Below are 26,446 nucleotides of genomic sequence, written 5' to 3'. Positions count from 1 at the left end.
GTAATAGCTACCAAATCTAGTCCTCGCAATCTTCAGCAACTCCAATCTCGAGTGACTGCGGAAAAGGCCATGGGTATTGCTATGATTTGTAATAAATTTTATCATTTTTTTTCCTTCCTTGTACAAATCACCAATCCATTGGTATTGTTCATTTTTGTTTTTGACAATATCATGCAACAGAAGGTTCAATGTGTGAACCAAACATCCAGACCAAAATATGTTCGGGTATTTATCCTCAATAATTGCTCCCGCTGCCTTACAATTAGGAGCATTATCAGTGATGACTTGGATGACATTGTATGGGCCAATACGCTCAATTGTTTCAAGCAATGCTTCTGCAATGTTGATAGCGGTCTTGAACTTGTCTGAGTAATCATGTGCAGCTAGAAAGATGGGACCACTAACAGACACAGCAAGAACACTTATCAATGGCTTGCCTTTTACATTTGTCCATCCATCAGATACAATGGACACCCCATTGTTAGTCCAAGAACTTGTCATTTTATTCAAAGAATGTGATATTTTTGCTTTTTCATGATCAAGGCCAACAGTTCTTGCCTTGTCATACCCAGGGCTCTTGTATCCTTTAGGGGCATCATTTATGGTAGAAACCATTTCGTGCGAATAAGGTGAGCGTAGAACATTGAATGGTATCCCACATGCATAGAGGAACCTGTAAACTTTTGAATCCACATCATTCCTACACCCCTCATCAAGGAAATCTGATATGGTTCTACGCCTTAAAGATGATGACCCTGTGCCTCCATGTCCATATCCACTGCCTTGGGAGGATGCTGAAGGAGTTCTTTGTGATTGTGAGCTTGGTTCAAAGAAACCCCTTGATCTTTTTGTTCTGTATTGGGTGTCCTCCTCTTCCTTTATGTATTTGGCTCTATCTGCTGTTGACACCGCTGCACAAGTTTTGATTCCTATTTGTTTCTCTCCATCCCATGGCCTTTTCCCGCAGAGGTGTCTTCTAGCACGGGTGTATGAGCCTGTGTAATCAGTGTTGCAATGGGGGCAATGAAATTTAGTGGTTCCACCCCCTCTCCCTGTTTCAGCCCTTTGAACATATTTCCACAATGGAGTTTGGTCTTGTTTAGTTTTTTGAGGGTCATGTTCACCCTCCTCCACCTCCTCCTCACTGGGGTTTTCACCTATTTGACTTCCTCCGGCTTCTTCATCCACCTCTTCAGTTTCAGGCCCCCTCCGTTTCCTACTCTCCACCACCATAATAACCATAAAAGGGACCAGGAAGAGGAAAATGCCAATAAATATCCCTAGGTCCATGGTGTTTGATGTTTGAGTCTTGAATCTGCAAATTAATTTAGTTTATTGGGATTAATTCATTTAATTTATTAATTTAATTTAAATACATGATCTTTAAACTCAAACAACTAAATTAAACTAACCAAATTAACTACCTAACCAGCTAAACTAACTAAATGATTAAGTTACTTACCTCTGCAGGCTTGCTCCTCGCTCCTTGGCACTTGCTCCTCGCTCCTGAGCTCTGGCTCCTTGCTCCTCAGCTCTTGCTCCTTGCTCCTTTGCTCTTGCTCTAGCTCTCAATCTCTTGCTCAATGAAGTTGAAATGAAATTTTTTTGGCCCATTGGGCTTATAAAATAAAAAAAAATTTCTAAATTTTTTTGAAATTTCGGGTCCGGCGGATTTTTTTCCGCCGAACCGCTCCCGGCCCGGCTGAAATCGCTCCCGGGCATTAAAAAACTCTCCGGGAGCGCGGGAGAGATCGCTCCCCGATCGCTCCCGGGCATTAAAAAACGCTCCGGGAGCGCGGGAGCGATCGCTCCCTGAGTCGCTCCCTAACAGACCAGGGAGCGTAAATTTTTTTACGGGAGCGCGCTCTCGAAAATCGCTCTCGTCCGGGAGTGATTTTGGGAGCGCGCTCTCGAAAATCGCTCTCGTCCGGGAGTGATTTTGGGAGCGCGCTCCCGAGCCGCTCCCGCCCGGAGCGCGCTTCGGGAGCGGGTTCAAAGGGGGGGGGGGGGGCGCTCCCCCGCAACACTGTACTGTCCTATACTTCCAGATCTATAATTAAAATAAACATAGAAATACCAGATTTAGAGCGTCTTTGAAGGAACATAGAAGTGTAGAACCACACTAGGAGGATGGATCCTTGGGTGCTTGAGCTCTAGGATTGAAATCAAAGGGAAACTATAGCCCAACGATGATAATAACGCAAGAAAATGACAAGTTACAACATTCTGATCTGAACTTGCATGAGAACGGGGTCTAATCCCCCTAGGGTCAAAAATGGAAAATGCCCTAATCAAGATAATACTCTTTTTAGCACTTAGCTTTATGCACTTCGAAATGTTGATAGTATGCAGTTTAAACATTTAGGTAATGTAACTAGGGCTTTAGGGTTTAGAAACAAACTCTCTCACAAAACCATAGACAAGTAGCCTTACCAATCCTTGAGAATATGTGGCTGTAACTAAATTTTTGATTTGTGAAGACACCTTCAAAACCCTCAAAATGATATTAGATAAACCTTGAAAGCATAAAACAAAGGGCCATTTTTCCTTGGGCCTCTAGATCATCAATATGGCACAAATTCCAAGAAACTTGTCAAAATAAAAAAATAATCCGTTTAACTTCCTTCTAGAGAATAAAAAAAGATTTTCAATGACTTTTTAGTTTTGACAATTAGATCTTTGAATTTTCCATTTTTAGGGTTTTTTTTCAATAATATAAATAAATAAAAGACAAGAACAAGAATTTTAAGAAAAAATGGCTGGTTGTTGGATTAGGGCTTAAGTGCCTTACCTCCACTAGGGCTATTGGGGTCAAGATGAATGTCCCTCTTAAGTTGGTTATTTAATACTTGTGGATTAGTGTAAAGAGGTGGATTAGTTAAATTACCTCTTTGTTTAATCAAGACAAGTCATGAAGCTAAGCCCTACTAGAAGGGATCCCTCAAAGGGGAAAGCCTTCAATTATAAGATCAACTATAGAATGAATTAAATAAAATCCTTGTTGAGTAACCTTAGGGTGTGGCCCAACAAGGAGCTTTAATCCTTACATCACACCAACAATGGAGAAGTGGCAAAGTTGCCCTTCAATTGGATTGATCTTGATAACCTTGTAGTAGTCTTGAATTAATCACAAAATTGTTTTTGAAAATATGTAGAATAGCCAAGAAAAAGAGAATTCAAAGCTTCATGAAACTAATTACATCATTGCAAAATGATCTCAACAATTCACATTAATTTGGGAGGAGAGTGAGCTCTCTGTTTATAGATGAGTTTTTTCCCATTTTTCTCTTTGGAAAATGTCCAAAAAACCTTAAATAAAGTTTGACTTGTCATCCACAAAAGGCTTGGAGACTAAGTAATTAGAATAGTTTGATTGTACATTGCTTAAAACCCTAAAAATGAGGTGACATCCCACTTGGAGAGGCTTGGATTGCTTCAAGGGGGCCTTGATTTTCCTTAAAGGTCCAACGCTCTCTTGAAAAGTGATTTGAAATTACTTGAAGGAAAATTAGGAGATCGAATGCTCTCCTTAAGATGCTCAACATTTTGTGATGTTGATGCTTGACCTCTCAACGACTAGGAAAAGGTGGACAACTCCTTGTGTTTCTCCAAACTTTGCTTGCTTATGTCTTGGCCTTGGTCCATTGGTGTGACCTCTACTGAAGTGACCCTTCCCCCCCATAAGATGTACCACACAGCCTCTTCCCCCCCATAGCTGTCCCAAGAGAAGTCCAACCCCCTTTAATTAGAAAAATAATGCTTGGAATGGTACTTTGGGAAAGATGTTTTGAGTGGTTCAACTTGGAGATGATTTAGCATGCCCTAGAGAGCACAATAGACGTCCTCTTTGCCTTGGAGAGTGTGAGGTGTTGCTTTCGAGAGTGCAAATGCATCATAAATTGTGAAATTGCCATGAAGAATGATGGCCATGACCAAAGAGGTATGCATACATAAGAAAAATGGTCCATATTACCCACCAAAAATGGATAACCCTATAGGAGAAAAAATTTCTCCTATCTTGGAAAGCCAACCAGCGAACAACCCTACACATTGCCCAATGACGATGATATGCCACATTCCTTCGCCATTTGCAGGGGTCATACACCTCACCATCTGACATTCGTCTTGAATGTCGATGGGCTACCACTCGGCAGGTGCTTCAAATATTTTGGAATCAAGTGCTTTTACTTAATGTTTTGGGAATTCTAACATGGATAAAGAGGTGATTTGGATGATTGACTGATCTTGACTGTAAACTTGTTCTCTCACCTTACCAGTGGGGTTAGTCTTTAGCCCTAGTCTAGTGGGACCTTCTTTAAGGCCTTAGGGTAATAGGAGGGGCACTACTTGGGAAACTTGGATTGAAGTAGCATGCCCATGTCCATACCATGCTTAACACCTTTCATCATTCCCTTGATATCACATCTATCCTTTGGGTCAACTATCATTGGTTCACTAGGATTTGGAACTCATACATCGACATCATTGAGTAGGGTTGGGAAAATTTCCCTAGACATTGATGCAACTACAAGAAAGATAAAAGCATAATATGGACACAACAAAAGAAAAAGAAAAGTTAAAATTCAAAAGATGGTCAGGATGTAATTAGTGCATGGGCGAAAGCCCAACATGAGCTCTAACCCCCTCATTAGCCATCACTCTGTTTTTGAGCACTAGATGCTCCATCTTATCATATGGAACATTTGCATATCCCAACCCTGATGAGCGAGAGACCGACTCATCATTAAGGGGTAAATAAATGCTATATCATAAAAAGCAAGCTTGGACACATGAGCTACATTCCATATAAAGCATTATAAAAAAGAAGTAAAAGGTGCATAAGAAGGGATGGAAAAAGCATGCTGAAGAAAGTGGTAACTTATGCCTCGATGATTGCTACTTCCATTACATCTATACACTTAGGATGTGGATCTTCATTAGTGGGTCCCATGAAGTCATTTCCATGTGTTGCCACTTATTGTCACTAACACTTATGAATTGAAGGGTTGACCTTGGAAATGTCACCTTCCCTTAGGGGTTGGAATCACCTAATAGGGTTGATTACCTAGCCCACTTTAACAAGGTAGGGAACACTTTTATAGGATTTGGCCTAGTTAGATATTTGAAGGTGATCCCAATTTGAAGTAATGCCCTTAACAATTATGTGTGGTCCAATATGATGCATCTATGGTCATTGTTTGTAATGAGTGGTTGCTTTCACTTGAGTTTGAGATGGTTTTTCTAGGTAGTTTTTCACAAAGCAACTCAGGGCTTGATGACACACCTATTCCACACGAGGCCCATGCCATACCTCACTTCCAAAGAGCATGATGACCTTGGAGATGCCACATTGCCCTTCCACAACAGAGCATTGGGCACTTTGTTGATCTTGATAGTTGATTGACACCCCAAAGCACCCGCAGATGCGAAAAATTGAGCTCATTTTCTTTAGCATTGGAGATACTTAATGATGTACTCAATGGACACAACATGTCCCCAGGTTGGCTTTGACACTGTTTTTTTATGGGCATGCCTTGATCCAGAGTTAGATGATGATGATCATCCCCCAGGATGATCAGGGAGGGCTTGCAATACCTGATGGGGACCCAAGGCTTGCGATATAGTGCATCACGTTGTCTAGATGGCACCCATGGAAATGATGCAGGGCACCCAAAGTTGGCTTTTGGACATGGAGATGTTTTGAGGGTTGACTTGAGGACCTTTCCTCAAATTGTGGTTGACCATGATGGTTGGAAATGCATATAGCCTATTCATTGCACTTTTGGAGCCTTATTAGCTCTAAAAGAGCATGATGTCATGCTTTGAGTGGGATTTTGGCTCACACGTGTGGCAAATAGTGGCATATTTTATTTTGATGAAATATTGGGTTGGCTTGTGACCAATTTACTTCATGTCTACTTAAAATCAAACTTGTTATAAGACTTTTAGTTGGGTTAATGGATGTGATAGGTTCACTCCATTCTATTTTTCATCATCACTTGTGGATTTTGGCCTCCTTTAGAGAGTTTGACTTAGCCTTTTTGGTATTCGCTACTTGTGGAGATGTTATTTTTTGGAGCTATTGCTATGGGAGATTCATGGTTGGAGATGTATTTTTTGGATTGGAAGAAGTAAATTTCTTGGAGAAATTGTGAGTATAATTGCAGATTTTTATTTTTATTTCTATTTTTTTCCATGTGATGGATACATGCTAGGGCTTTTCTATTGTTGATTTCTAAGTGCATATTTTTATTGGAGAATCTTGGTTGATCATTGCATGTTAAACTTATCTTCCTTGAATGCCATAGAATACCTTTTAGTGAGCTTTCTTCTAATTAATTTCTCCCCTCCTAAAGTGATAGCTAGCATTTGCAAGTGGAAACTAGAGTTTCGCCCCATACTCCATGTATAGATTTGATATCTCTTAAATTTAGCCCTAAAAACTCCATCACTCAAGTAGATAAAGGCATTGGGAATCCTTGTGGTGGTTATAACTCATATTTTTTTTTTCCGTCTATATTCCTAAGCCCTTTAAGGTCAGCCGCTAGGGCATAGGGCCAAATTGAACTAGGGCCTCCTGGAGGAAGACATTCAGGCTATTTTGGCTTGATCTCACCTTGATTGATTCTTTTAACTCAAAATGTAGCGTTTTTTCATTTTGGAATTTACTCTAATAGGGTTGGTGTCATCAACCCTAGGCAATTTGTGCCCTACAAATCCCTAATCTTAATTTAGGCTTCAACTTGAGGCTTATTTGAAGGCTTTCCATTCCTTGTTGTTGATTTCACCAGTAAGCAAACTTTTCTTCATGCTTCTATGCTTAGAGTACTCTTGTTTTTTTCTAATGGTGGCAAAATTTTATGTGGATTAGCTTAAAATCAGTTCCTAAGTTGACTAATACATTAAGGGATTAATTTTTTGAGTTGGGAATCCATCATTAAGCCTATTTCGTATTTTAATTGCTGACTGTATATAATTATGGAAATCACATTATAAGAGGCTGAAATTTTTTGAGAATTCATGCGGGCAAGTTCGGAAAATTTTCGGTAAATTTTTGGTATAAAGATAACATTGATAGCTTACTATTTTCATTATCATATTGCTGCTGTCATAACATTTGTTTGCTGCTGTCCTAAACAATTCACTGCTATCCTATAAAACACTTATCTGAAATTTAGGAGTTTTAATATCGTTGTGGAAGTAACTGTCATAAGAATCTAGAAGGGTGATCTTCTTGATTGCAGCAAGCATTTCCCTGCTGTCATAAAGTTTTTTTTGCTGCTCTTTTTTATCACTGAAACATATTGGCTGCCATAGATTAAATTCTGAAATTTCAAGTGATTTGAGTTCATAACACAATTCAGAATTTGTTTGACGTGTTTGGCTTAGTTTGGCATTTTAATTTTACTTCTGTCATTAGAGAATTTGCTGCTGTCCTAAATCTAATTTTTGAAAATAAGTGCTTTTGGATAATGTTTGCATAAGTTCAGGTCAACAAATTTTTGGTACAATTATTGACAATAAAATCCAAGTTTAAACTCCTATTTTCTGAGTTTCTGAATCACATACATAGAAGCTCATTGCCTAAAAGAAATTCATTTCACACACTTGGAACAAATAAGTCTAATATTTTAAATTGCGCAAAGGTTTTCTTATTTGGTGAATGATAAATATTTTGAAATCTATTGAACTAAGTATCATTGAAAAGGCTTGCATTTGATTTGGATCTAATAGAAAACTTGGGCTATTTGAATATCTCTTAAGTAGTTTTGGAATTTTCAAGTAATTGTCATTGAAGCATAAATTGGATAAATGCTCTAGTTCTCTTTCTTGACATTAATATCATTATTGGCTTGTGGTTATTATAATTTTTTTGGCGTATTAGTGATCTTTCTTTAAGAGCATATATCTTGTGTATCTTATTGGCAGTTGAGATATTTGGAATTTTGTCTTGTAGAAGATTGTCTCTTCATTTCATTAAGTACTCTTCTCATAAAGTTAATCAATACTAAGTACTTGAGTCTTAAACGATCTTACCTCAAGATTGCTCACTCATCCCTTTGCTAATCGCATCTTGCATCTCTTTTCATCATAATAACATTTTCCTTAGCACCAGTTGTCCATCATGTATTTGGTCCTAAATTTCTTAGCAAGATAGTTGACTCCACAAGACATTGGTATCAATTGTATAAATCGAATCATTTAAGTCTTGCTAGATCTAAACAAGCATTTGGTCGCTCAACTGTGTGTCCCGGACTAGTTGGTTCCCTACTAAGCCTCCTTCATTCCATTTCTGTAGGGTCCACCGCCCTTAGTTTGCTGCAGGGAGACAATTTAAATGGAGAGATTGGGGATCAGGGTGACAACCTCCGATCCGAGATATTGTCGCGGTGCCTGGACATTCTATGCGACAATACAGTTAATTAACAATGTTCCACCAAGGTTCCGGGACGAGGGGGCGAGGGAGCGAGGATACGCGGGAGCGGCCTATGCAAAAGCTCCCCACCAATTTTTAGGAAACGTGGAGGGACGTCAGGGTTTTAAAAACTTATAAATATAAAATATAATTCAAAATTGAGTCCACTATCACAATTCGGTTTGAATTGAAAAGCTGCAAAGCATGATCATTGATATGAATATCATTATCTAATATCATATAAATTTAAAATGCTAATTTATAATCATACATTATACATTATGATTAAAGTTTAAACCATATTGATATTCCACTTCCTACTATGAACATTGAATACTGAACAGTGAATATTGACATAAAATTATAAAAGTCAAGTCTGATACATCATACATCAAGAATCAAAATTTTATAGAATTATAAAAGACTAAAGTCAAGTCTAATACATCAAGAGTCAAAATTTTATAGAGGCAGAATAACATAAGAATATCAACATATCAAAAGATAAATGAGCATAATTTTGCTCAAGCCTTAAGGTAATGCCCCACTAGTCTCTTCATCCAGCTGTTGCATGAATAAATCAGGGTCAACCATATCACCATCTGAATCTGAATTACTAGCATTCTCAAACATGCTAAGTGGCACACCAACCAACCCCATCTGTCTCTCATCAAAGTATCTCTTCCATATCTACTTGTGCATCATCCTTTGGATCAACATCCCATTGTGTTACTGGTCCCTTAAAATACTCAGGTGTCTTCCTATGCTCAAGACGTAGGGCACTGTGCACAACAACTAACTTCTCCACTCTTTTAGAGGTAAGCTTGTTCCTCTTGATAAGTGGATGAAGCTATATGTGTACCAATTCCTCTCTGCTGCAGAGGAACTAGGACCCTCTTGCGAATGGAGTGAGGGGCCAGGGCAAATAATGAATTAAATTAATAAAAAAACGAATTGAAACCCTAAAGTATTAAAACTAATGTTAAATCCTAATTATAAACAAAAGTTTATTTAAAAAAAATTGGGCCCCTCGACCCCCCACGACCCCACAACCCCTCACGGCCCCCTTTTTGGAAATGACCCCTCAGCACAAGGAAACGACCCCCTGGCACGTCCCCCTGCGTACTCTGCTTTTTGGGAGCGTGGGGAAATGACCCCTTCTTGTCCCCAAGTCCCCAAAGCGCAGGGGAGCTAGGAAATTAGATCCCTAGGGGGGGGGGAGTCCTTGTGGACACTGTTAATTAATTAATTAATTAATAACGTGAACATTTTTTTTAATTAAAGTGACTAAAGTGGGTCACTTAGTAATTTAATTAAGTGACTAAAGATCCCAACTGTTGAAGATTAGGTTTTTGGCTCATGTCAAAGTTATAAAAGAAGGAGATGGCAAAGGACAAAGACGCACATAGCATTCATTTCACAAGTCACGTGAATGAAGGAGAAAATCAAAGATTTGATTTTCAACCATTGTTGAGTATTTCAATAGTAGTTCATCAAGGAGAAGGCTACTCGTTTTCAAAAAAGATGGGGATCCAGTCAACTGCAAGGAAAGGAACAACCATACTGCCTAACAGAGCAGGTCGTGCAACTGTACGTATGTATTTCATACCACTGTACGCATTGGAGGGAATGCTTCCTTGATTTCTCTGCAGGCTGAAATTTTTAGTTTTGCTGTTCATTTAGTTAATTTCTCAGAGCCATTTTTCTTGTAAGGGAGCTCTAGTAAGTTCTAAAGATAGTTTTTGAATGATGAACTGATTTAGAAGAGCAGAAATAAATTGTACACTGTGTGATTGCTTTTCTCATTTTTCATTGCATGCAAGAGTTTATAATTCCAACAAGTAACTAGATTTGATCTGTTTGCTTAGATAGCTGGTTTTAGGATAATTTTACAAGGTGAATCTCAACCATTGATCTCAAGTGAAGTTGAGATTTAATCTTAGTCGTCAATCACTTTGGAGATTAGGGTTGTGGATTTGGTTAGTAACTCAAACTTATAAAATGAAGGCTAGGGTAAGTGAGAAGACACATCTTTTGAGCAGAAGACATAATGAGATCTCAGTGATTTGTTAGAGAAGGACATTCATCCAAGTGTGCAGAGTCCGACGAAGAGGGGCAAGGGACAACAAGGGAGAATGATCCATGTTAGCGAAGCAAGGTCGAAGGACAAGTTTTGAGGGTTTGATTTGTTGGATAATTTCCAAGTTTTTGCTATTTGTATTTTTCCTTGGAGGGTCATTTTCCAAGAAGGGAGCCCTTGTATGCTGAAGATTATTATTGATGAACCAACAAAATTTGAAGGCCTTAAGTTTATGAGTGTAGGTGTATGGAATTGGTGTTGTTATTTTATTTCCACTATTTACCTTTTATTTACATGTTAAAATTCTCAGCAATGCTTTTCATTCAATACATCTGTAGTAAATATTTAATTTACAGGAAGAGAATTTACTAGGTAGTAAATTGCTAGTAGTTGGGGTTAGAAATTAACATGGTATTAGAGCACTGTTTCTCAGGTATACCGATTTCTAAAGTATTGCACACAGGCGTAGAAGACATAAATCTATAGACCATGTAGAAGTAGATTGTGCAGTAACAAGAGCAATCTAGGTTTGAGTGCAGTGTATAGTTTGGGCCACAGATTAGGAAAATCATTCGTACAATAGAGGGAGATAGGTTCATATGCAGATAATAATTGAAGACACAAGATGCAGTGACATACAGATCCGTAGACAAAGAATGTACGTGTCCATTTACAGAAGGACTTAGCAATGACCTGTTGATGACATGATATTTAAAGGGTGGCCATACATTGTACGAGCATGTGATGATAGTAAGGAAAAAGTACGCAAATACCAAGATAGTTTGAAGAAGTATATGTATGTAAAGTGACTCTTGTAGTAGGGGCCTATAGTCCAAACATAAGGCCAACAACATCATATAGTCAGAGGTAGGGACCTATCATTAGGAAATGGATTGTCGTGGTCCTTGAGTATATGGCCCTAACTAGTGGCAATAGTGACGATAGGTTCCCAACCATCATTATAGGGTAGGCCTCTCTGGTATCAAATATGGCAAGCAGGATTGTAAGAAACTTTATTATGAGTCAAGTACATATTGGTTTACATACACCATTATTTGAATGGATGGTAGTTAGATTCTACCAAACATGACACAACTAACCAACTACCATAGTTGATATTATTAGGTCACTAACATTGCCAACATCTATTTGAGTGTTATTATTTCAATACCCCTAATAGCACTTCATTAACGGCATACCTCTTCATTAACTAATTACTAGTTAATTAATCATTATTTATTATTATTATTGTTTACATTATTTGTATTATTTTATATATGTTATTCATAACATTGTCTTCCTCTTCAAAAAGCTTTGTCATCAAAGCTTATTGCTGACAAGACATATCATGGGTTGTTAGTCTCTGTAATTTTATTCGCATCTGTTGGAATATTTTGATCTGTCATCTTTGTTGATACAAGTTGATAAGATCCTTGGAGTGATAAATAAAATTGTCGAACCGAGAAGAGATTTGACCATCCTAAGTTAATCTTCTGTGGAATCTTTTGGTTACTAGAAACTTGTGCTGAACTATTATCACTGGATTGAATTGTGCAAACTTCAATATTTTGTGGAACATAAGTTTGTTGTTTATGTTCTAAGTGATACTGATTCATAGATTGATTGGGATGTTTGTTCTTGTGATTCGGATGTAGATAAGGAGTTATTTTGGTTTGTATTTCCTTTATCATGTGTGTGGCAATATTTTGATTTACTTCAGGTGACGATGTTGTTGAGTTGTTTACAAAACCTTCACTTGGGATGGTCATCGTCTGAACTGCGACATCTAAGTGTATCTTTGCTTCAATTGGCTTGTCTTCTTCTTAAGTTGTGATATCCACTAGATCGATATTTATTCCTTTCTCTTCAACTTGGAATTCTAAGTTCGATGCTTCCTTTTTGATAAGTTGTTGTACCTTGTTTTCCAATGATTTCTTTGTTGAGAAAACCTAGGGCATAGAATTAGGGCTTCATTTAAAATTGTTTTCTCTCATTTCATTGCCAATTCTTGTGATATAGATTAAATCATTATCATCTTGATATTTTGTGATTATTATAATCAAAACAATGGCAATAAAGAAGATCAATGCAAACACAAAAGACACCGGAAATAGGCTCCAAGCCAGGGAAAAACCCCAAGAGGGGAAAGCCCAAAAAATTCCTCTTCTTATAGAATCTATCCAATGAAGACTTCCAAGAGCCAAACCAAGCCAAACCCAAGTGATAGACTAGTCAATAACCCAATCCAAATCCTTGCAAAAATATCTCTATTGAAACCCTAGTTCCTCCAAGGAACTCTTACGTGTGAGCCAAGACAACAAAAAAATACTTTCTTCTTCTTTCCAGAAATTTGCTCTTCTTCTCTCCACTATTTTGCTGGATCAAATCTTCCTCTTCTTTGCTGGATCAAAAAGATGTATTGCTCTGTCTCACTCCAAATGATGAGTGAATGCCTCTTTAAATAACCTTCATGTGAGAGCCAATTAGCCTCTCTAGGTCGACTTGGTGTTCATTGGTTGATCCATCATTTGGGGGCTTCTTTACATTAAAATTAACAACAATAATTTTCCTTCTTGATATTTTGTGATTATTATAATCAAAACAATGGCAATAAAGAAGATCAATGCAAACACAAAAGACACCGGAAATAGGCTCCAAGCCAGGGAAAAACCCCAAGAGGGGAAAGCCCAAAAAATTCCTCTTCTTATAGAACCTATCCAATGAAGACTTCCAAGAGCCAAACCAAGCCAAACCTAAGTGATAGACTAGTCAATAACCCAATCCAAATCCCTGCAAAAATATCTCTATTGAAACCCTAGTTCCTCCAAGGAACTCTTACGTGTGAGCCAAGACAACAAAAAAATACTTTCTTCTTCTTTCCAGAAATTTGCTCTTCTTCTCTCCACTATTTTGCTGGATCAAATCTTCCTCTTCTTCGCTGGATCAAAAAGATGTATTGCTCTGTCTCACTCCAAATGATGAGTGAATGCCTCTTTAAATAACCTTCATGTGAGAGCGAATTAGCCTCTCTAGGTCGACTTGGTGTTCATTGGTTGATCCATCATTTGGGGGCTTCTTTACATTAAAATTAACAACAATAATTTTCCTTCTTGATACATGAGCCCTCCTAGGGCTTAGTACATCATGATCTTGACCCTCTGACTTGTCAATAAGACCCCTAGAGCACTCAATAGGTGCTTTGACCTAGGACCACAAAAAAAATATTTTTTTTACAAATATTTTTTTTTCTTTTCCTTTTTGACAAGTACATCAATAATTACATTTCTTGTGACAAGTAGATCATCAAGTCATGACCGAGTATATTTAATGAAGATCGAACCTAGTTACATTCTCAACATTCTTGTCCTCGAGCTTCTTAATTTGCGTCAGTAATTTTTCAATATGGTCTTTGTCAACGGTGATTTTGTCAACTTCCCTTCGCATATTTTGTAACGCTTTTTTACTTTCTTGAAGGATTACTTTTGAGATTTCTTGTATGTCTTTTGGAGTCATTGAGTCTGGCTTCAAGGTAATGTCTTGAAGTGTTATTTTTTTTCTGTGGGAAAATGTCAAAAACTTATTTTTCATATTTAAGCTAAAGGACCCTAGAGTTTCCATCCAGGGTGAGCCCAAAACAATGTCACTATCGTCAAAAAATAAGGTTTTCATGGGGAATTGCAAGATAAAAGTATAATCCCCAATACTTAGTTGTAGATTGCTTATGTTGTATTGTTTGTCACTTGTGTCAACAAAATTCGTTTCAATTATATTTGATTTTGGAATCACTAATTGGTTAGCACATTTAGTACTAACATAATTACTATCTATAGTAGGATTGATAGAGATTATAATATCCCTTCGTGCAACTGATCCTTTGGTTTTAAATATTGTACCAACACACTTACTAAAAGTTATAGGAAATCTTCTATTACTAGTTTCCATTTCACTTTGTTGATAATTTTGTCAAAAATACTTTAGCCAAGGGGGTATATATATATAAACAAATTTTGTAATATGATAGTGTATTCCCCTTTTTATCTATAAATACCTTTGGACTAGTTATTTATTTAAATAATCCCCTTGCACTTTGTACTTCAAATTTCTCTTATATATATATATATATATAAATATTCTCTTTTGAATAGCTTTGATCTTATAAGGTTGGTTAAACCTTCAATTTGACTTTTAACTCACACTTTATTTTTTTTGGCTTGAATTAAAATTCTTTTATATATAGAACCTTCAAAACTTTATTAATGAATGCTTATAATTCTTGTTTTGTTAAATGGATGTTCAATTACTTTTTCACCTTTTACTTTAATAATGCTTCTCCTTTTTAATTTTTCTTTTCAATACTATTGAATACTTATTGCATTTCTCTTTCAATAATAAACCAAAATTTCTCTTTCGCTCTTAAATTAACGGATTCCCTTTCCAACTTAAGTACCATTGTGAATTTCAACTTTGTATATTAATATAGTGATGTCCTAGCCCTTCTTAAAAGCCTTTTAATTCCTTTATTAATCTCTCGCTGCAAAAGATTTAAAGCGATTCTTATGAGGTCGTGATTGTTAGGGCTGTGAGTGAGAATGGACATAAATGATACAAAGTATTACAATAGCGTAGTGATGGCAATGTTATAATTCAATTTTGATTCACAACCAAAACTATACAGATGACACTATAATTCAAATGTGCTACAAAACTAGTATGATGGCAACGACTGTGGTGATTGACAAGGTCCAACTGTGTTTGATGACCAAGTTTAGTGCAACGGGTTGCGGAAACGGAAATATGAGGCGATTGTGGCGGCGTTGGATTGTTGTAGTCGGGGTACACTGTGTCTGTCGGTCAATGGCTAGTTGGGATACACTGTGCAGAGGGTCAGCAAGGGAGATTGGAAGCTACGAGTTTGGTCGAGACAACAGTGTTGATTGTGGTGGCCGATCGACGATGGTTGATGGCTGAAAGCAATTTTTGTTTTTATTTTTAGATTCCTATGGCGGATGTCCACAATAGGTTGTGTTATAGCATCGATCGAATAAGGGAAAATGCGGCAATCACGGGAGGCTTGACGACAGGGCAGTGGTTGGCGGCTATGTGTCACGAGCAGGTGGTGGTCGACTATGCGACTGTAATAGTAGTGGGCCAGTCGGTTGGGGGTCATCAATAACAGCCCGACGACCTAGTGCGCGTGGTTTTTATTTTATTTATTTATTTTTTGTAAAAATATCCAATGTAATGAACATAGTTCTACTCAGAGGAATGCTTTGATACCCATGTAACACACAAAGTTCGTATACTCAGAGGAATGCTTTGAATACCAATGTAACGAACAAGGTTCGTATACGCGACAAGAATATTGAGAAGATCTGGTATATAAAAATATCCATTATAGGACAAATATATTATATAAAAAATATTGGAATACTTTACGAGAAAAAGATAGATTTGGGAATTATATACAAGACCATGCTATGATGCCCTGCTTGGATTCTAACTATTTAAATACAAGTTTTCTCATTGATAAATTAAAAAGCTTTCTCATAGCATGGCTTTTTCCATTGACTATTTTTGGAAGACTGTTGTGTCTTGGTTATGTTATTTTGAAATTTCTGGCTAAATTTACTATTATATTGTGGGTATGATTATGTTGGTTGCTGATTCTCATTGTTTAGGGAAGATCTACGCAGATGCCTTTTCTATATTATAAGGACCATTTTTTGTGTAATTTACTAAATGACCATTGCACCAATAGCTCTTGCATTAGCTTTATAGATTGAGCTTAAATGCATGTTGTAAATAGGATGATTTCTACACCAGTCTGATTTAGGAGATAAGTGCCGCGAAATTCCGAATTAGCCAATATTTTCCCAAATCTCAGGGACATGTTCTATCTGTTTTGCTTATTGATTAACTTAACAACCTGACATCATGGTACTCACTGCTTCTGATGGGATTTCAGTGTCTTCAAGAGAAGAAGTTTCGTTCCATTTGCTGTTTTCTTTTACTTTGATTCCCCAAATTATGTCCTTTGCCGTTTTTCCTCCTTATTTCCATGAAAGAAGCAATATGTCACATCATGATGTCTGTGCAGCTGATAATTTTAATTTGCTTTTACCTAGTTTATATTTCTCAACTTATTATTTTTGAAGTCAGTATTGTAGTTTGGTTATTTTTTTTGCTATTTGGACCTTAAATTTCATCGACTGTTGCTCTGTAATTTTAGAGAATGTGTATTTCTATGTTTCTCATTGACAGAGATGCTGACAAATTTCTTATGGTTGGGTTTGAATATAGGGAAAAGTATTTACATTTTTGTGAATTGGTACAACCAGAAGAAGAGAAGGTAGATACGTCCAGTAGCATTGTGGATGAAGATGGCCCAATGGAAGATGATGTGCTTCGGAGTCTCCGGGCTAGTCCTGTCCATCCTGCTTCCAAAGACAGGACTTCTATAGATGATTTTGAGATTTTGAAGCCCATCAGCCGAGGGGCTTTTGGACGAGTGTTTCTAGCAAAGAAAAGAACTACAGGGGATCTATTTGCTATAAAGGTAGAACTTGTTTCAAGTGGTATTCAGTCAGAGTTGGTTTCAGTTTAAGACAATTTTAGAACACACACATGCACAAAATTATCTATTGGTAAAACAATGAAGTGAATTGAAGGAGCATATTACAGTAAATAGGTGGCAAGAGGCACTCCACTGAATAGCTTGTGGGTTTAATGCCAGAATTCTGAAATGAGCAACCTGCTAGAAAAAACTTCAAACTAAAAAGTAAACTTCTTCCCCTTAGAAATATAGAGATCCAGGCAGGGGAGCACATGGTTTCTGAATTAAAAACAACCAAATTAAGCAAAACTCTCCTTTACAAAACACAAAGTATCATGCAAGGGAGCAACATAACCCTGAAACAAACCTGCAGGTAGTGGAGATTATCAGGCCAGAAGCCTGCCACTAAATCTTGACCCCACAATCTGCTGAGAGGGCGTGATCAGAGATCACATCTCTGGAACATCATTGAGCAGAAATAACTATTTTTGTATTGCTGCTGATGGAGGATAAGCTATGAAACCAGGAAGAAAAGGAACTTCCTGTAGCCGTTGCTCTGGCATCCTGCCATGATAAAAAAACAGATTCCATGTATTCCAACAAGATTGGAATGATAAAGATCACTGGTGCAGCTTTCAGAGTCAAGAACCTGTTCTTTTGCAGCAACTGGTGAAGTTTGCGTTGCAAGTCCTTGAGGTTTGGTCATGATGCTTGCTACCAACTGACTTGAGCACATGTTACTGCCATCGTGAGCTATAGCTTGCATGTCAAAAGGGCCATCTTGGACCTTCAACAAGAAAACCAAGCAATGTGCTAGAGGTGTTGGGCCTTTCCCCTCAACGTCAGTGCTAAGAGTTGGTCAAGACATCTTGCAAGGATAGTCAATCACGCAATACCAAGCTCATAGTAAAAGTGGCAACAACCCATAAAGGAGTATCATCAAAATGTGAAAACTAGAATCTCTGACATTCATATCAAAACTTCTGACATTGAAGCAACAACATCGACAGGGTCACCTTCCTATTTTTGCAAAAATCTCGAAGCAAGAGTAACATCAATGTCAACTCCCTCTTTGTGAGTGAATCTAACAACTTTGTTACTAGTATTCATCTCTACTCACATCAATTGCAAATTTGCAAGCTTCGAATCAATCATTCATTCCACCACCATAGGTTTTGAACCTATCTCAAAGTTACTATTCCATAATATTCTTCAATGCCAAATGCTCCTTTGTTATACTAGAGTGAATCCAAACCCTAGTGGTCCATTGTCCTTCTAGGGTTTTTCCCGAAACCCCAACGCTCCAAGACAAGAGTAAAAGTATAACCACATATGAAGAATACAACATGAAAGGGCAACTCTCAAAGATCAGGTACAAAGCACAATATTTACATATACAAATGCACAAAATGACCTGCTAAGTTCACCAATAGCTCAGCGTCAGACTAGCTATCACATCTATAATCTGTCTCTCAACAAGTTCAGTCTACAAGATGTACAACTAATACCCTGGAAGGAATAACTCTTGTTGTTCCCTCCAATTTGTAACAAGTCATTGACACTGAAGAAGGTCACGACTCTTGTAAACCCTCGTCACAACTCAACCAAAACAGACAACCGATAATATAAAGTGAATCAGACTCTCTTCATCTCCAAACGTCAGCAAAATAATCAAATGGTTAAGCATCCCTATCATAGGCATCAATCCACTTCGAACATTGGCCTCCAAACACTGGCATCCATTGGAACAAGTCAGTCACCTATCACAGCCTACAGGTTCTCCTAGGCATCATAGTGGCTGCAAATAAATTATGTACGAGTCATTGATTTGTAGATGTTCAGGTGCAACTAGGGTTCATCAAACCCTTCATTTGTGCATCTTCTCATCTCAAGCATACTAGGGTTTTACCATCCAGCAACCTCTCCCAGGTCCAACAACTGAAATATTTGTCCTTCAAATCAGCAAGAAGAAAATCGAAGTCCAATCAACTTTGATACCATGTGGAAATTTTGAGAACTCATGTTGAATGCAAAGTCAGATATTTTATCTCATGTACTTGAGGTTTACAGGATCTATTCCTTGTGAAATTTTCTGCTTTAAGACTGAGTTTGAAATATAAATTATAGCAGCATACGACAGATCTTAAAATAGCTTATACAGATCAGGTTGTTTATAGCCACAAAACTCCCATCTTAGCTTTTGCTTACTTGTCAAATCATTCAACAAATTCTGTTCACTGTTATGGTAAATCAACATATATAACCAGCACTTAAAATACTCCAGTCACCATGAGAACATAAGCTTAAAGTTAACATCAGTTCTGCAAGTACACAGTTTGGACAGCAAATTATACTTCATATATACATAAGAATTTGAATACAAGTACATACCAGCAACATATCAAAGATATTCCTTCAATTTTATCACAAAACTAGGAATCTGCAATGCATCCAAAGTCAAACCCTAGCTAGGTCATTGACCATTAATAACAAATCCTAACTAATAATCACTTCCTAGAAAAGCGTCACATCAAGTTACTCCTATCTGTCAAAGGCTAGAAAGAAAGCTAGTATCGACGCTAACAAGGCCACCCTTGATCACCCACTAGCATCATACAAGTATTCATGGAGATTCTCCGATATTGCATCACACAAGCTCTCGATTTTCTTCCATCCTTGATCATTCATGTCTTACTTGGGTTTATATCACACAAACCCCAAATCTTCTTTATCACATAAGTACAAATGCTCCAAGAGAAACCCTAGCGCCTAGCCTTCCAAGATTCTTGCCTGCACTAGTTACACAAGTCTTCTAGGAGACTTTGCAAGCATGCATCACACAAGCTCCTAGTCTTACTTTAGGTCTTCTCCTCTTGCATCACACAAATACCAAGACATCTAAACAATGTCACAATGGAATATCAAGTCTTGTTCAAACTATGTGTCAACCCCAAGCTCCAAGACATCTCTACTATTGGGGCTCCAAGTCCTTGCTGTAGGGATAACATTGCACAAACCTATGTTGTCTTCTCTTGCATCACACAAAGACCAAGGTCATCCATAGTGGTAGCAGTCATCTTTGTGTATCCACTATAATTTACAGCAAAAACCTTAGGTATTCTTCTCTTGTATCACACAAGTGCCAAGACCCAAGCTCATCCCTAGCATTAGCATTCATCTTAATGTCTCGTCTAGGGTTTACATCCAAAACCATATGTCTTGCTCCCTACAAGACTTCTCCAAGAAATCTACAAATACAAACTAATGAGTACATCAATAGCGAATAATGACAAAGTCTTTGTCCTTGCTTTATATAGAATAGGTGAGGAGGCCAACCTAAAATATGGATTAGATCCACGCAAGTAACTTAAAACCTATGTCAATAAGGCATCCTCCATGGAGCGCTCTACAATATAAGGATGACAAGTGTCACACTAGAGTTTGGGCAAACCACAAGGTTGTGCATCCTCCAAGCATGATGCCTCTCCTCCAAGATTATGCATTATCCAACAAGTTGCTAGTCCAACGTTTCCTTCACATGGTGGTTACTTCTCCAAATGTCCTCATGCAAGGTGTCCTCCCTCTAGTTGCATGCCACATGTCCTCTTGTGCCCAACTCTCCTTGACATGTTTGCCGAGGTAGTTGTAGTTATTTGCTCCAATGCTTTTCATCAAGATTTGTCTTTGGGTCCATAACTAAACTTCTTGAAGTATGCTCTGCAACACAAGGGTCCTCAAGTCAATTATGTGACCTCCAAGGTCTATGTCACATGGTCAATTGATCTTAGGGTAAGTTCCTTCCTAGAAGTGTCGAGTTAGTTACTTGCTCCAATGCTTTTCCTCAAGATATGTGTTTGGGTCCACAACTAACCTTCTTGAAGTATGCTCTACAACCCAATGGTCCTCAAGTCAATTATGCAACCTCCAAGGTGTATGTCACATGGTCCACTGATGTTAGGGCTAAGTTCCCTCCTACAAGTGTTGAGGTAGTTATTTGCTCCAATGCTTTTCCTCAAGATATGTGTTTGGGTCCACAACTAACCTTCTTGAAGTATGCTCTGCAACCCAAGGATCCTCAAGTCAATTATGCAACCTCCAAGGTGTATGTCACATGGTCCACTAATCTTAGGGCTAAGTTCCCTCCTACAAGTGTCTAGTGCTCATCCTTCTAGGTAGGTAAATCTCCCAATAAATAAACAAGCCCCCCCATTATGTGCATCTAATGCATTATTTACCATGCTACATAGGAAAACAACCTTCTACATAAGTGTGCTATTCTAGCACTTTATCCAAGTTAAGCATCCTTTAAAACTGAGCCATCCATATGTCCATGAAACATCACCAAGGGATTAGAAGACCTAGTGCTATATTGATTAGGTGAAAACACTTTTGGACTAACCCCCAAAACCCTCTTGCTTCTTTACATGATTGTCATATATGCCCTTGGCTATTTGTTGGAAGCTACTAGAATGTAAGGACAATGTAGAGGTATATCACATTGTGGGGGTCCTCAACCTCTTAATGCTATTTTGATAATTATTTGATGTTGACCTCAAAACCGACTCAACAATTTGTGGATGGTATTTTTTTATGCTCAAAATTATTTGTAGAATTATGTGGAGCGAGTGTTAGTGAGGATTAGTAAGGACAAAATTGAAGTATTCCTTGTTGGTCAGGAGGACCATCCTCTACAATGCAATCAAAAGTGAAAGCTTAGGAAACTAGGGGAGATCATTTGGTATTTAGGAGTACCTTTTAGTGTGCAAATTTATTGTTGACCAATGGCGGTACATCATGGACACATTTATGAAGAATCTTCAAGTCTGGAATGACCTTGATCTTCCTCTTGCGAGGAAAGTTATGATTTGATGACAAGATTTTTGCAGTTGGGGACATCAGAGAAGATTGGATTCAGAATGCCTGAGACAGCTATTTAGAAACCCTTTGCAGACAAATGCTTTTCTTGAATTTGAAATTGTAAAATGTCTGCCTTAATAATTTATCCATGTTTGAACACACTAGACATGCTAAAAGGGTAATTTCATTGTTATAAGTGAACAACGCAAGTCAATACAAGTTTATTAATGTCCTTGAGTGACCAAAATATATCAATGGGACCAGAGAGTGCAGTGAAACACAATAGTAACAAGGGAGTGCCAAAAATTAATAGAATTACAAATGAATGAAAATACAAGTAGCTACTGAGAGGGGGTAACCCAGAAGGTAAACCCTGAGATACAGAAAGAAAGAGAAAGATATGATGCTGTGCTTGATTTGGAAGTAGATGTAGAGGTGAAATAAGGAACACCCGTGTCAGCATCCACAAATTTTAATGAGCCAATAACAAGCTTGATATTGCCCTCTGGGGAATGCTCTGGAATGATATGGCCACAAGTGGTGAGTATGCAGTACATTTGTATATAGGTCAGATGTGGCATAGAGGCTTTCTAGTCTACTTAATTTACTTCTTTTTGGAATATTCTCTCCATAAAATATTGTCAACTTCCACGTGTACACTCTGGTTCAGTGTTTTCCAGGAAGGATTGTGTTTTTCTTTGGTATTCTAAGAAAATCTTGTGTAAGATTTTATAGATCTTATTTTTACTAAACATATGCAAACTACTAGAATATGGACTTGGTGTGTATTCAGTTGATCTTCTTTTGTAGCTTAAGTTGTTGGCTCTCATGCTATACACAATTCATTTGATAATTTTTGACGAAAGTACTTGGTTATTCCATACAAAATTCATTGGTTCAGTGACATGCAATTCTTTGGTCAATTTTTGCAGGTTCTCAGAAAGGCAGACATGATTCGCAAGAATGCTGTGGAAAGTATTTTAGCTGAGCGTGACATTTTAATATCAGTTCGCAATCCTTTTGTGGTGAGAACTGTTCTTTATTTTTGTGCCTTCCAATGAGCTATATCAAATTTGTTGTCTGCTGTATACTATAATTTGAGTTGTATGAGCTTATTTATTCCTGACTTGCTATGTGCATTGCTTTTAGGTGCGTTTTTTCTATTCATTTACATGTAGAGATAACCTGTATCTTGTAATGGAGTACTTAAATGGAGGCGATCTTTACTCATTGCTGAGAAATTTAGGCTGCTTGGATGAAGACATGGCACGTGTTTATATAGCTGAAGTTGTAAGCATCTATACTCTATTTGTTTCATAACTTTGATCTATTCTCCAACATTTTTCAGTGTCCTCTGATGTTAGCTATCTTATATTTTTTTTGAAAATAATACAAACATTTTGAGAGTGGTTTCTGCTGAGTCCTTTCCACATATTCTTTCAGGTTCTCGCGTTGGAGTACTTGCATTCATTACATGTAGTGCACAGAGATCTGAAGCCAGACAACTTGTTGATTGCCCACGATGGCCATATTAAGGCATGCCAATTTTCAATCCTATCTTTGTGATTTAAACTGCACTAGATGAAAAGGATTTTCTAAATCTCATGTAGGATATGAAGTTACAAGTGCATGATCATTTTGATTTTTGTGGGGCTTGACTGATTATTTATTATTTAAGGGTCTATTCTTCAAGTATTCATGCTGAAAGTAATCGTTTATTATGATTCTCAGTTTAACACCTATATGCTGATTTAACATCTTTCACCATACATTGCTCCCTTTGTCTTTGCATTTTCCCTTTTTGCTGCATTTCATTTACAAAATTGTATGATGTTCTCACTGTACTCATTCCACTCTGGAAGTAAACTGTCTTCTTGCAGCTGTGAGAAAGTTACCTGAATTATCTGAAGTACTGCGTATTGTTTGGAATATTTCCATTCTGCACTGACTACTTTTCGAATCTTTTCCCTTGTGTCTTGTCAGTGTCATAAGAGGATCCCCTAGTGATTTAGCATTGTGTGGTCTAGCATTGTTTGCAGAATTTTCTGGGTATTTAATGTTTTGGACCAAGCTGCTGTGATATCATCAGGATTTGAAATATTGTGAGCAGAAACTCAATTATTATTAATACATTGATTGAAGACGATGCTAAGTTAGGAGAAAACAAAGTTGGCAGGATTTTAATAATAGAAAAGTTAAAAAATATGCAATAAAGAATTCGTGTTTAAATTTTTAAAAATTTAGTTTGAAGAGTTTTTAGGAATAATGGATAATTACATTTCATAATTCCATTTTTAATTAGAAGCAAAGACATATGTGTGTGTGTCCACGGGTGCATATATATATATACAGAGAGAGAGAGAGAGAGAGAGAGAGAGAGAGAGAACAAACAAATGAAAGAGCACGAATCACTCATTAACATCAGAGATAGGAATAGATTGTAGAAGTAGAGGGAGTACAAACCTCCCTATCATCATCAATCACTGTGGAGGAGCCGTTGCAAAGCCTTTGTCAAAATGATGTTCCATTTAAATACCAAATTTTTCTGAAGGTTCCATGTGAGGGGTCATCACTAACTTCATCATCAGCATTATCATCTTCTGTGATATTTATCTCATCACAGAATTTTGTGTTTGATTTTTGAACCAATTTGCATCACATTTACCAACAGAATCTCTCTGTCTAGCAAGTATGTTAGTGATTGAAGCAACGCAAATTGCATCACCAAAAAATTCTGTTTCTTCCTTTCAAACTTCTGACAATTGATGGATCTTGGGAACTGGACAACTTGGGAAATAAATTGAGTTTTGCATGACTTGGCCATATCTACAGGTCCCATAGGATTTGGATATTGACAATCATTATTTTTTTAACCCATACACATCGTGTTATTAAGCCCACTCTATTGATAAATAATTAAACTGAAATGTGGTTTTCGTAAAATTGTAGGGTCTGCAATATATCTTCCTTAACGAATTGTTCATTTAATTTTGACTTTTAGATCTTCTAATAAATTTATCAATCTATTTTACCAGTAACGAAAAGTGGAAAATGGAAGGGGAAATATCAGTGATATGTGAAATGAGGGCTAGAGAGTTTCATATGATAATAAATGATTTTCCCTGTACCATGCATATTGTGTTTTAGTTAGCTGTTCTTTTGTTTTCTTTTTTTATTTGAACTTTATTGCTGTTTTAAGAAATGTCCAAGAAATAATGTCTCTGTACAATTCTGTTTCTTGGCTGTTTCTCCCTGATGTCAGATCTTTGGTAATTAAGGTATCAATTCATGACTGTTGTTTTGATTAGAAAATTTTAATATGAAATTTCCAACTAAATTTACAGAAGGTTCATTTGTTACATATTGATCTAATGTTTGTAATGAGGTCTATTTGAATAGTGTGGAACCGTCTATGTTAAAGATCTATTATTTTCGCAAGTTTCATTCTCTTGATAGTGATCCACATTCCACAAAACCAACATTGGGATTGTAAATTGTAGATGCTTTATCAACAAAATTTTGTAAATCTTCTAGCAATTTCTAGAAGAGTGTAATGTTTGTAAACGTTGACGAGTAATTAACTAGTTAGGGGTTTAGTTTGCTTGTCCCTGAAGTGTACAGATTTCTCAAGTTTGTCCCCAAAGTGTACAAACTTCTCAAGCTTGTCACTGAAGTATAAAAACTTCGCCCAAAGGCTTTGTGAGAATGTCAGCAACTTGCTCAACTGTAGAAATGCATTGGAACCTCACTGCTCCCTTCTGTACCATGCCTCGGTATTTGGTCGCAATGTGCTTTGACATGTTACAGAAGCCATACTGCTTCACAATTCGCAAAACTAGCTGCAATATACTCGACCTCTGCAGTCCTGAATGTGACAGATGTCTGCTTCCTGCCCAAGCAGAACCCAAACTGAATCATCATTCCGATGTGCTATTTCTGTCTTCAACGCTCTGCCCAATCTGAATATGTATATCCCTGCAGTTGCTTCCTTCACTAGAGCCATCACCACCGTTGCTTGACATTGAAGCATATTGTGCTGTAGCAGTCTGGTTTCTCCCTCTGACACTTAGCTTCTTTAGATTAGTTAGCATGGCAGTTGCCATGGAATGGCTGTCCATCATCCCAAATCTTTGAAGGATCATGATAATATGCTTACCCGACTTCTGCCACACCTCTAGTTCTAAGAAGTAATATATCCAACCAATATCCTTCATCTCGAATTCAGATGTCAATTCCCTCTGACATTGAATTAGGGCTTGACTGATCCCTCCTATTATGGAAGCAAATCCTCTTGCCACTGCTGCTCCCTTTGTCATGTGAGTCCTTCTCGGGTCAGAAACAAGTCATATAATAACAAGATCAACCAAGACTCATTAGATATCCATCAATCCAAGAATACCATGCCCAAGCTTTCTTCAATATGAAATCATGAGACTTCTTCTCATGTACCTCAAAGCCTTGAGTTAGCTCGTTCTACCACCCTTTTTCCTCAATTACTCCATTGAGAAAAGTGATCTCTGCATCCACTTGGTGTAATTTTCAA

At 37.4% G+C, this 26,446-nt stretch overlaps 1 protein-coding gene across 6 annotated transcripts in view; it reads left to right on the top strand.

Annotated features, from left to right (window-relative positions):
* LOC149267342 (putative serine/threonine protein kinase IREH1) overlaps window positions 1-26,446 on the top strand; it is a 183,057-nt gene that overhangs the window by 38,692 nt on the left and 117,919 nt on the right. For all 6 annotated transcript variants that reach the window (XR_016260744.1, XR_016260737.1, XR_016260728.1 and 3 more), the window contains 4 exons: window positions 16,794-17,049; window positions 22,836-22,928; window positions 23,053-23,193; window positions 23,347-23,439. Coding sequence is in view for 1 of the 6 variants with exons in the window: in XM_089432281.1 (XP_089288407.1) it covers window positions 16,794-17,049; window positions 22,836-22,928; window positions 23,053-23,193; window positions 23,347-23,439 (583 nt within the window). In the remaining 5 variants the exon portion in view is untranslated. The remainder of the gene's footprint in view (window positions 1-16,793; window positions 17,050-22,835; window positions 22,929-23,052; window positions 23,194-23,346; window positions 23,440-26,446) is intronic.

This window comes from Pinus tabuliformis, chromosome 6, assembly GCF_031772625.1.
Source record: "Pinus tabuliformis cultivar Carrire ecotype Pingquan chromosome 6, CPIR1, whole genome shotgun sequence".
NCBI classification, from domain to species: Eukaryota; Viridiplantae; Streptophyta; class Pinopsida; order Pinales; family Pinaceae; genus Pinus; species Pinus tabuliformis.
The sequence above is the reverse complement of the archived record's forward strand: the minus strand, read 5'-3'. Positions and strand labels throughout refer to the sequence as shown.